This window comes from Ambystoma mexicanum, chromosome 14 (genome assembly GCF_040938575.1).
Source record: "Ambystoma mexicanum isolate Mex_15411 chromosome 14, UKY_AmexF1_1, whole genome shotgun sequence".
Lineage (NCBI taxonomy): Eukaryota > Metazoa > Chordata > Amphibia > Caudata > Ambystomatidae > Ambystoma > Ambystoma mexicanum.
In genome coordinates this window covers 282909451-282921873 of record NC_090940.1, presented here as the reverse complement: position 1 = coordinate 282921873, position 12423 = coordinate 282909451, and the positions used below count along the sequence as shown (strand labels likewise).

General features: G+C 47.0%; 1 protein-coding gene across 1 annotated transcript in view; it reads left to right on the top strand.

The window, feature by feature from the left end:
• POLE2 (DNA polymerase epsilon 2, accessory subunit) overlaps positions 1 to 12423 on the top strand; it is a 1095907-nt gene that overhangs the window by 126673 nt on the left and 956811 nt on the right. Inside the window, exon 3 of the mRNA XM_069637399.1 lies at positions 839 to 914. Within this exon, the coding sequence (XP_069493500.1) occupies positions 839 to 914 (76 nt within the window). The remainder of the gene's footprint in view (positions 1 to 838; positions 915 to 12423) is intronic.

Sequence of the window (12423 nt, the reverse complement as noted above, 5' to 3'; positions counted from 1 at the left end):
AAATGAGGCCTATCACCAACTACAACACAAATGCTACTGCAACCTGCTTCTTCCTTCGAATACTGTGCCTGAATTATCTATAAGCGTTCAATGTTACTCTTGTACGTGAAGTGTGCGTAACACAACTTGTGCCACACAATTGTTGTGGGTGCAGTACAATCTAACCCATTTTCAAGACTATCAATGTAATCTATATCCTTCAAGCCCCTTAGCTTCCTTCTGGTACTTGCAGCAGCCTTTACCGTACTAAGTCCATGATCACTTGTTGTACTCATGAGAACTTTGGTTTTACAGGTTTGGCAGAATATGTACAAGCCATAATCCACAGGCGAACTCCTCTTCAAGGAAAACACTGGCTCCATTGTCACTGGTTGAGAAGAAACAATATAATAGAAAAGGTTTTATACAACTGTAGAGAAGAAACACAAAATGGCCACAATTACAATACAACAATATATTACAAAACGTTTAATCCATTTGAACTGTGGACTGCACTATAATGCAGATGAGATAGATTACATGAACATTATTGTATAGTATATTATATTACCATAATAATGCAATTTGATGGCAGTTTTGTTTATGCTAATTAAAAGGTCAAGCACCCAAAGTTCGGCTTCGCAGCCGAGTTAATCAAATTCAGCATACCCAAATTATGTCAAAACATGAGGTTGTCAAATTCTACCTTAAAATTCACCTGACATCCATATATATCAGAAATCCATCCTAGCTATTACAAGCAGGGGATAAATCCCTCCCATCAGTTTTGAACTCTGCACATACATGGAGACGGCATGCTTTGTGATGTCTTATGAACTTGTCTACTTTTCCCTTGCAGTGGCTTCAAATATGATCGAGCTGTCAATAGTGGAAACAGCAGTCCAAGAGTGCAGTCGCTCTTCTGATGAATCCATGTACGTAAAGTGAAAAGGAATCTTTTTTTATGTTGTGTACTTGATTGACTCCACTGTGTTTAATTTGGTATGATGTCTGTAGTTTGTGTTTGACTTAAACTGAATATTCCTTGATGTTTGTTAAAATATGTCACTATTTTTATAGGATTGGCTTATAACCTTAAAATGCTTAACTCCGTTCTGATATCTTTGCTCTTGGGTTATATTTATGTATTGAAAAGGGTTATGGTTGTCCTTTATTATCCAAATAACAAGGGGGGTGGGGGGTCCTGGGAGTCCCTCTGCCAGACATTAATCCTGGTTACGAGAGCCTTAACTCTAGCTCACTATCTTTCACAGGAGAAATATCCAAAACATATCAGTCTTTGTCCTGCCCTGGGGCAGTCCAGCACCGAAATGTTAGGCAATTCTCCTCTGAACAAGAGTACCAACAGCAACCCCAGACACGTGTTTCAGTCTTTTTGGACCTAATCAGTAGGGCGGAGCTGTGCCTCTAAGAATAGTGAGCAAGGGGTCTAAGAATAGTGAGCAAGGGGTCCACGTCTGGATTCCCCTAGTAACTTAGGGTGAGACCCAAAATTACTTAAAATATGCAAATAACAAGGGGGGGGTCTTGGGAGTCCCTCTGCCAGACATTAGTCCAGAGTCTTCAGCTCACTATCTTTCACAGAGGAGAAATATCCAAAACGTATCAGTCTTTGTCCTGCCGTGATATTTCTCCGTCTTTCTTACCAGACCCACTCTTTTATGGCTGTCGCCATAAGAATCTGCTTCAAGGCCCCGAGGACAAGGAGCACAAGCCTATTTGTGCCACCAGAATTGGCTCCACCACTTTTTCTTTTTTCAGGCAGCGTGTAAGTACTGAAACCTTGAAACGAATAGCCTGAGGGTTCCAGGGCTAATGTCTGCTTAACAAAGTCCTCAGTATAAGCCCTGAGGTCCCTGTCAGCCGTCTTGGGAGGGTGCAGAGAGGATCCAGCATGCAGTTTGCTTCCCTTGATTTTTCCTCCAATCCTTGCAGTGCGAATTCCTCATCCACAATATTTTGAGCTGCACACCATTAGATCTCCACTCCTACGCACTCCAGCGTCTTCAATTAACCATCAATGCATTCTAAGAAGATCTTGGTCTTTGCCAACCATCTGGTTATACTCTCAGAATTTTACCTGTAGTTTGGATAATTTGATCTCCACTTATGGGGGTGTACATGGAATTTAGCAGCAGTCTTTTCCAAGTGGTCAACATATTCGCCTGAAGTCTCTTCATTTCTTAGTCAGTGCCTGATTTCTTGCTCGGTGTAGGCTGAAAGCACACACATCCAGGCAATACACCACACTGATATACTGAAAAAGCTACTATTAAATGTGTTGTTTTATTAAATTATATCAGTTCAAATTAGTACTTTAAACATTAATAGACAGTATTAAGAGATACCAGTATATTATAAAAACAGTAAAGCCTATACCCAGGACTCTCCCAACCCCAATGTCTATATGTGGGAAGGACAAACACCCAACATAAAATAACAGAGTTAGGGAGAACCATACAACCTAACAAGTAGGTAGGTACCGGTAGCCTGCACAACTGTGCAGTGGATTAAAGACACATCAGAACCCTAGTACATGTGAAAGGCCCTACACCTCGTGGCCAGCACCTAACACACATGGCAGGGTGTGGGATTAAAAGGGAAACCATTTTATCCTGAGGAATGATAGATATACAATCCCTAATGCCTAAAACACAATTCCCCTTCTATCTAGACCTCATAAGGCTTTATTACAGAATGAATGCCCAGTTGCCCAAAACGGTACATTGAGTCGACAGAGAGGATGGAACCATAGTAAACCTTAGGAAAAAACCTCTGTAAAGACGGCCTGGAAAGTCCCAAATTACAGAGGTTGTGGAGCCAGATCAAACCGGACTCAATAATGCAACTAGACAAAATTCAAGGCAAAGCCCAGTATTATTATCATCAAAATAAAGCACGGACAGCATACAGTGAGGGGTCAGAAATGCAAGGTGGACAACTTGATAACGATTTTTCACAAGAAGCCATTTTATTAACCTAAAAGGTTGTGACAAATGCCTTGCTTTCCTTGACCTAATGTGGATTTCCCTGCCTATTAGACTAAAGGAAAACACTCTAATGCACAAGGATATCTGTCCGTCACACTTATACATACAACAAAAACAATTCAAGACCAACAAAATAATAATTAGAACCAATTATTCTTGCACCCAGGTTTGGATCACCTTCCCCAGGATCAAAAGTAGAATTTGCAGATGAAGGTTCCAATGAATAAAGTTCAAGTCAATAGTTAAGTTCCACTTCAAAAGATACCAGACACACATGTTTAATCTAATAGCCAAAATCTGTTTCCAACACAGTTTCATCACTTTGAGAGGGTTTCACTTGCCATCATGATTGTAAAACAATGTTTATCATTCTTCCACATGAATATTCAAATATTCCTTTTCTCTCAGAGAGACAACTACTATATACTACTTCTCCATGCACAACAATGTTTTTGTCAGGATGATTTTTCCACAGTTCATCAAACACGTTGGTGATGGTGTAACTTTCTTTCCACCACAACCTTTCACCACAACAGAGCACTTGAATGTCTTCTTCTTGGTTCACTAACCTGCCAGGACTACCACTAACAATCCCTATTCCTGGTGTACTCTCGTGCCAGGACGAATCTCCTAATACTACTATAAGTACTCTGTGGGGTGGGTTACTTCAAAACATTAGTAAAGTCTTGACTTTCAACAGCAATAAGATTCACAACTTCGGGGGGATTGGGTCCTCCGATGTATTCCATATCTATGACAGTAATCACCACAGCTGTGCTGCTTCGGAAAATCTTTCGGCGTCTGCATCCTGCATCGATGACTTCGATACGCTGTCCTCGAGGGCCTCCGTCGAGCCGACATCACCGGATGTTATAAGTAGGACGCACGACGCCCGTAGCCTCAGTTCCATTTTTTACGTGAACGTGTTCGCTTCGGAGATCTCGGCGCGCCTCGATTCTTCTGAATCCTGTTCTTTCGGTTCTTCAAACCTGTTTCTTCGTTGCTACTTGTAAGCATGTCGTCTTCGGCTTCTTCCACCACGCGGTCCGGGTTTAAGAAGTGTTGGGTGTGCGGGTCCAAGATGTCGTTAACGTATACGCATGACGCTTGCCTGTGGTGCCTCGGGGAGGACCATAATACGGACGACTGTGTCGACTGCAAATCGCTCACATCGAAGGCCTTGCGGGAGCGTAAGAAGAAGCTGTCGGTCGGTAAGGTGGTCAAGCCCCAGAAGTCGCATTCCACTGGTCTTTCGACGGACGATTCGAGGGGTGACTCTCAGCATCGTCGTCATGAGTCCGGGGGTTCTCGGTCTGGGAGTCGGTCCCACCATTCCTCTGCCTCTTTGAGGCACTCCAAGAAGCGCCGTCACTGGTCGCCTTCCCTGTCCTCTTCCGAGGACTCCGCCCGTTGGCGGGTTGCTTGTCCCAACAAGCATTCCACTCCTGAGGAATGTGATTCCTTCCGAAAGGAGATGTTGGCGATTTTTCAATCGCAGGGTCCGGTCCGTCTGTGCCGTCTGAGGATGCCGGTCATGGCCGTGCTAGAGACACCGCTCGTCCGCCTTCGGTCTTGAGCAGTCGTCGCGACCACCGGGCGCCTTTGAGGTCCCGGTCTGACAAGGATGGTCGTTCTAGACATGCCTGTTCCAGGTCCCGTTCCTCGATGCCATCGAGACCGCGAGAACCTGTGAAGTCTTCGAGGAAGACATTGACGCCGAGGTCGTTGACGGACTCTCTCGAGGCCCTGCCTCCGAGGAAGTCATCGGCGCCCAGGCTGTCGAGAGACATGCTCGGGGCTCCGCCCTCGAGGCCTGTGTCGACGCCGTCAAAACTGTCAGCGCTGCGCTCGACGTCGACGCCGATTCCATCGACACCTTTCGAGGCGGCTTTGGCAGGGATGCCTCGTGGTACGGGGGAACCCCCTAGAAAGGCTTTGGCTAAGGCAAAACATGTCTTTGTTCCTTTTTCGGTTCCCTCTTTCCAGCCTCTGGATTATATTTCTGAGGTGGATGAGGGGTCTGAGGAAGGTGTGGTCCCTGCAGAGGTCCCACATTGCTTCTGGTCATAGCCAGCTTGAGGACCAGCGCCAGTCATTGCATGACGCCAGTGGGCTCGACACCTCTCCGGAGGTGGAATTTGGTAGGCCTGAGCCTGGCACGCATGCCGACTACTCATATCGGCGCCTGATGTCGAGGGTCACGGATTACCTGGGGTGGTCTGCCCCCCACTGGGGAGTTTCAGCAGGATGACCTGACTGATATCCTGGACCATGGTCCACCAACTGACCAGGTGCTGCCATTCCATATGGCCTTGCATAGAAGGGTGGCTGCGGCTTGGACTTCTCCGGAGAGTCTCCTGGAAGTGAGCAAGTCCTTGCCGAAGAAATATCGCACAGCCAGTGGCGGCCCCTGCTACTTGACCACACACCCCACTCCGGAAAGTTTGGTGGTGCAGGCGGCTATGGCCCCCGCAAAGCAGGCGTCATACCTTAACATCCCTCCTGAAAGGGACGACAAACGTTTTGACGGCTGGGCGAAGGAGGTATTTTCTTCTGGGTGTATGGCGCTTCAGGCTGCCAACTCTGTTTGTGCCTTGTTTCGTTTCACGCACTCTCTGTGGAACTGTATTTCCCTAGCGGCTGATCATATTCCCGAAGGGGAGGAATGGGATGGTTTCCTTGCTATCGTGCAGGATGGCAAGAATGCCATGTGTGAATCCATTCAGTCGGGTCTGGACATGGTTGATTGCGTCAGCCGGTCCATGGCGGCGAGCACCGTAATACGCAGGTTTGCGTGGTTGCGGAAGTCGGGTTTTGCTCCTGATGTTCAGGCCCGCCTCCTCAACATGCCCTTTGATGGCGAACATCTTTTTGGCAGCAAGGCTGACGAGAGTCTTGAGAGGTTGCAGACCTCCAAAGCTGCAGCGAAGTCGTTGGGCGCTGCAGTCCGCCAACCTCCGCCTTTTCGTCCTAGGGGACAGCAATGGAGGGGAGGTTCCTATTACTTGTCCTTTAGTAAATCGAGAGGAGCTGCTAGTCAAAGGGGCAACTGTAGGAGTGCCACAGGTAGAAAACAAGGTACTCGAGGTGCCAAGACCGTGCAAGCAGTTGCCTCTTTGCCCTCAGGCACTGCCGCAGCCGCTTCAGCTCAGTCATGAGGCCCATGCTTCGCCGGTTGGGGAAGGCTGGCACAGCATCTTGTAGAGTGGTGTGCCATTATTTCAGATGTGTGGGTTCTGGAGATCATAGCCCACGGCTACTGTCTTCCTTTCCGGCAGAGGCCTCACGACAATCCACCAGGGAATCTCTTTGAAGAGTCTGGATCCGCTCCTTGCGCAGGAAATCAAATCCCTGCTGGAGAAAGGCGCCATAGAACTGGTGCCTGTAGCGGAGAGTAACAAGGGATGGTATTCCCCTTATTTTTTGATTTCAAAGAAAGACGGGGGACTGAGACCCATCATGGACTTGCGCGGTTTGAACAAGCTCCTCAGGAAGGACAAGTTCAAGATGGTTACTCTTTCTAAAGTCCTCCATGCCCTTCAACTTCAGGACTGGTTGGTGGCTCTAGACGTCAAGGACGCTTATTTTCATTTGCCGATCCATGCCACGCACAAGAAGTACCTGAGGTTCCTCCGGCAGGATGTCGGACCCCGTTCAGGTGCCGCCCTCGGTCGCCCAGGACCTTCTGTGGTGGGCCGTCGAAGGCAACTTGATGAGAGGGGCTCCATTTTGGCTGCCCTTGCCCGAGGTGACAATCATGACGGACGCATCCCTCACCGGATGGGGAGCTCATGCCAACGAGCTGACAGTCAGCGGTCGTTGGTCTCCGTCGGAGTCCAGACTCCATATCAATCTGTTGGAGCTGAGGCCCGTCAGGCTTGCCCTGAAGGCTTTTCTGCCGACTGTACGAGGGAAGAATGTCCTGATTCTGACAGACAATACGGTGGCCATGCACTACCTCACCAAAAAGGAGGGGGCAGGGTCATTTCCTCTGTGCAGGGAGGCGATGCAGCTCTGGTTCTGGGCAATCCAGCAGGAAATTTCGATCTCGGCAGTTCATCTGGCTGGAGAGGAAAATGAGACGGTGGACGCTCTGATCAGGCAGAGCGGGATCTCTCACGAGTGGGAGTTGGCTCAAGAGATTCTCCTGGAGATCTTCGCCCTTTGGGGGATCCCTCAAGTGGATCTCTTCGCCTCCAGTGTCAACCGGAAGTGCGAAAGGTTCTGCTCGTGGGAATTTCCTCCAAGAGGAGCTTTGGGAGACGCGTTAGTGGTGGAGTGGTCCTTCCCACTGCTGTACGCATTTCCTCCAGTCCCTGTCATCCCGCAAGTGCTGCGGAGGTTACGGAGGTTCGGTTCCTGGATGATCCTCATTGCTCCGGCATGGGCCCGGAGGACGTGGTACCCGGCTCTTCTCGACTTGTCCATCTGCCCTCCACGTCGTCTTCCCTACCGAGACGATCTGCTCTCACAGGAGGGGTTCAGGTTCTCCATCCAGAGGTCAGATCCCTCAACCTTCACGCTTGGCTTCTGAAAGGTTGAGGTAAAAGGATTGGGACCTCCCTGAAGACGTGATGGAGGTGTTGCTTTCGGCTAGACGGCCGGCAACAAAGTCCCTGTACCGTTGCCGTTGGAGAAAGTTCTGCGACTGGTGCAGGGTTAAGAATGTGGATCCTTTTTCATGTGACATTCCTGTGGTTCTGTCTTTTTTTTTTCTTTCTTTAGCCCACAGGGGCTTGCAAGTGGGTACAATTAAAGGTTACCTGGTAGTGCAGTCCATATTTAAGCGCTCGTCTGAGGGGTGTTCTTATTTTAAAATCCCTTTAATTTCTCAGTTTCTGAAAGGGCTCACTAATGTGTTCCCTCCGTCACCTTTCCAGGTGCCCGGGTGGGATTTGAACCTTGTTCTCAAATTTCTAATGGGTGCTCCATTTGAGCCTTTACATTCTTGTCCTTTGAGACTGTTAACCCTGAAAACTGTGTTTTTAGTTGCGGTCACTTCCGCTCGCAGAGTGAGTGAGTTATAGACACTGTCTGTTAAGCCACCCTTCACTGTGTTTCACAAGGACAGGCTTGTCCTTAGAATTTGTCCTTCTTTTCTTCCGAAAGTTGTGTCGGATTTTCATTTGAGCCAGAAGGTAATTCTTCCGGCATTTTATCCTACTCCGCATCCTGGTAAGGACGAGGAGAGGCTCCATAGGTTAGTTCCTCGGAGGGCTTTAAGTTTCTACATTTCACGCATGTCCCGGGTAAAAGTGGACGATCAGCTCTTTATTGGTTACGCTAGAAGGCGTTTGGGACAAGCTGTGACTAAGCAGAATTTGCCTAGATGGATTATCTTGGCAATTTCTGAATGTTACCGCCTGGCGGGTAAGGACCCTCCAGAAGGCTTACGGGCCCATCCGACTAGGGGTATGGCTGCCTCTACTGCCCTGCAGAGGGGTGTTCCTATTCGTGACATCTGTGAAGCAGCCACTTGGGCTTCGGTCCATACTTTTGTACGTCACTACTCCCTAGATTCTATCCATGGGCAGGATCTGGCCTTTGGCAAGGCGGTCCTTTACTCTGCAATTTGATTGGGCATTCTAAGTTTGTATATTCTAAATTCTTTTCCCACCTCCTTACGTTGGTACTGCTTTGGGAGTCTGTCATAGATATGGAATACGTCGGAGGACCCAATCCCCTCGAAGAACAAGTTACTCTCTTACCTGGTAACGTTCTTTCGATGGGATGGTCCGACGACGTATTCCATATCGCTCCCTCCCTGCCTCCCCGCTACAGAATTTCTTATGCGATTGCAGCTTACGTTTCCGCATGGCTTTCTGTGGTCATACTGGCAGAAGATTGGTGCTACATGTTCTGGGAAAAAACTATAACTGAGGCTACGGGCGTCGTGCGTCCTACTTATGACATCCGGTGACGTCTGCTCGACGGAGGCCCTCGAGGACAGCGTATCAACGTCATGGACGCAGACGCCGAAAGATTTTCCGAAGCGGCACAGCTGTAGTGATTACTGTCATAGATCTGGAATATGTCGTCGGACCATCCCATCGAAAGAGCGTTACCAGGTAAGAGAGTAACTTGTTCTTCTTTCATTAGGATACAGCACCCATTATTGCTGTTTTTTCCACTGTTTAATTGGCCACAAGTATTGCAGGTTATATTCCTCTCCCCCTTTCCACTCTTCACAAGGAGGACAACTTCCCTGCCACCTTTGAGTTTTCACTATCACACCTGGAAACTGTTGGTAATGTCTTAAGTTTACGTTTCGCTCTCCAAGACAGGTGTTTTCCCCCTTTCTTCCAATTACCCTTCTTTGGCTTGCAGGCCATCTGTCTTCTAGATTGCACCCTCTTTGCTTTGGCAATGCTGGTTACAGATCTTTTTTAAAAAGACATTTTTTTTTTAATGTCAGCAATCGCAAAGAAAGCAGCAAGCAAAAAACAAAAGGATTTCCCATATTTTAGCCAAGCCTACATTGTCTGTGTGTGGTACAGTACAAGTATGAACAGGGATATAATTGTTTCACTCGTCACATATTTCATACATTTTATAATTCCATTCAGATCTTAATAAGATATGTTCTAAACTCTCCCCAGATGTCTTTAGGTCGGGACGTATGCAGAGTCAGTGATATGTACAGTTCCTCATACTCATTCACCTAGGTTAGATCCTTCAGCCATTCTTGAATGGACGGGGGACTGTGAGCTTTCCATTTCCTAAGTATGCATCTTTTCGCCACTAGATTACTAACATTTAAAAAAGATCTAGTCCTACTTTCCAGAAGGCCTTGCCATTCACCAAACAGTGCGGCCATCAGATTAGCATCCATGTTTTTACCGATAACTTGCGACATTACCATGTATATTTGTTTCCAATAGTATAGTACGTTTGGGCAGGACCAGAACATGTGCAGGCATAGCGCTTCCTTCTCTCTGCATCTCGGACATAGACCACTGTGATCTGGGAATGCTCTCTTAAATTTATATGGTGTATAGTGCAACATATGTAATCGTTTTTATTGAATGAGTTTCAATCGGCCATTCATAGATAGTGATGTAGTGAACTCAACATAGCCCCCTATTGTTCGCCACTTATTTCCTGGTTCAATTCCCTCTAACATTTCTCCCGTGAAGGATCTCCTTGTGTTGAAGTCTCAATAAGTACCTCCCGATATAATGTAGCAACTATATGTTGGAGATATAGGCTAGCAGTTTATTTTTAGGGGGGTCAGCATGGTATGAGTCCCATCTAGCCCAGATCGTTGCACCAACCGGTAGTATTGTAATAGCCTCACTTGTGTGTCTCCATGTTTTGCTATTAGACCCTCAACCGACAAGAGCTTCCCCCCTCAGGAAACAGTTCTCCTATGCATTTAAACCCCAGGATTCCCAGCGTCTACGGATAGTGACGCATGATATAATATGATATATTTTATATATATCGCGCTCGTACACAAGTTTTTCAGAGTGCGACCAAGCAAAGGGAGGGGAACAAGGGAGAACAAAAAATAAAAACAACGATCTTACTAGGCCCAGTGACATTAAGAACGCGCAAGTGCATTGAGAAGGGAAAAAGTGGAAAGTGCGTTGAAGGGGGAGAAGTGGAAAGCGCAGAACAGAGGAGAGAAAAGAATAAGTTAACTAAATGATTAAATACAGGCAGTGAAAAAGTGGTAGTGCAGCCAGCAAGTGGCAAGTGCAAGATTAGTCAGATGGGTATATCTGATAAGTGCAGAGGAAATGTAGGGCAATGTATGGGTACAGATACAGAACCCAGTGCAATGGGAGGCTCGGAGGCAGTGCAGGAGGGAGGCAGGGTGAGCAGGTAAGTAGGCCTGAAGAGGGTGTCCAGGTGCACAGTGCCAAGAGAGAAAAACAGGTCAGCAGGGGAGAAGAGGGGCAAGGGCGGAAGCAAAGAGGAAGGTCTTGAGCTGCTTCCGGAACCAGAGATGGTTCTCCTCAAGTTTCAAGGTGGCCAGTAGGCTGTTCCAAAGGGAGGCCCCAGCCGAAGACGGAGATCTGCCCCCAGCTCATTTCTTTGAAAAACGACTAACCCTGAGGGAGTTAGAGGAGCGTAGGGCTTGAGAGGGGAGGGTAGTGTGTAGGGGAAAGGTGTGGGAAGTCCCACAGTGGTAGCCAGTGGTAATATGGAGTTTATCTATCTGTCCTTTGAAAAATAAGCGTCCCGGCGCTCTGTGTAGTGGAGACAGGCTCATACGGGCAGTCATCCTTATATGTGTTTATCCATTATGAGTGTCATCATTTCCCTTCCCTACGTCGCTGACCTTTCTAGCCTAACATGTGGTGGAATTTCTCCCAAGTCATACCAGTAGGGGTCAAATTGTGCTTCAGCCGCCATACAGTAGATCTCCAGGTTGGTTTCATTGAACCCACCCTTCGTACATATGGCATTGCCATTGATTCCCACTTTTTTCGCAGAGCTCCAGTGTGCAACAAAATCATAGCTAGGATACAGTGCAGTTCTTTAAAAAAATTGGTGCCTGGGTAGATGGGTACATTTACAAAAGTGTATAACATTTTAGGTACTAATATCATTTGAATTAGCAAGTGTCTGCCAGCTAATGAAAGGGCACTCAGTGACCTTACAGACGTTTTTTTATTCGTATATTTCGTCAGGGCGATGTAGTTATCCGTTAACCTGGTTTTAGTCCTAGAGACAGTTATTCCCAAGTACTTTCGCTTATCTGGCGTCCATTTTAGCAAGGTTTGTGTCTGAGGCCGAGCGGTGGCATCTGTAAGGGAAAACCTCACTGACTTTCCATAGTTGATTGTGAACTCTAAGGACGGCATGGTATCAAAGTAAGACGGACACACGTGACCACAGTTCAAGGGTGTTTATTGAACCTTATCAAGGGGGTGATAAACTCACATCTAAAACTAAATTTATGATGGCAGCAAGCTACGAGCATCAAATAATAATAATGCAGTCCTAGCGGAGTCTCGTCAAAATAAAAAAAGGGCCTATATTAAAAAAAAACTATTGCCAATCCCTACTGCTAATTTACAAATACTGTGGGGAAATGTTCATGAAAAAGAAAGAAGTGTTCACAAAATAATAAGTCGCGATGTTCAGGCCGTTGGCCTCCCTTCCCCACATTTTCAGCACGGGACAAGGCGGTTCACTCGAGCATAGCACACTCTTGGGCTTCTTCGGCACGAGGACACAGTTCCTTCTGTGCCCAAGACTCTTATGTTCTCAAAGTCTCTTGATTCAGAGGGCCTGATGTACCAAAAACCAACGAAAGGTTCTTTGAAAAATATGCAAGTCAGGCGAGTCCCTCTTAACCCTGATTCCCCCTATTCCGGGCTCCGATGCCCTTTTATTTTTTATTTTATTGTTTTAGTTGATAAATCAACTTTTTCAATTTGTCATTACAATTCAGCAGCTTAAAACAGAATTCAATAAATAA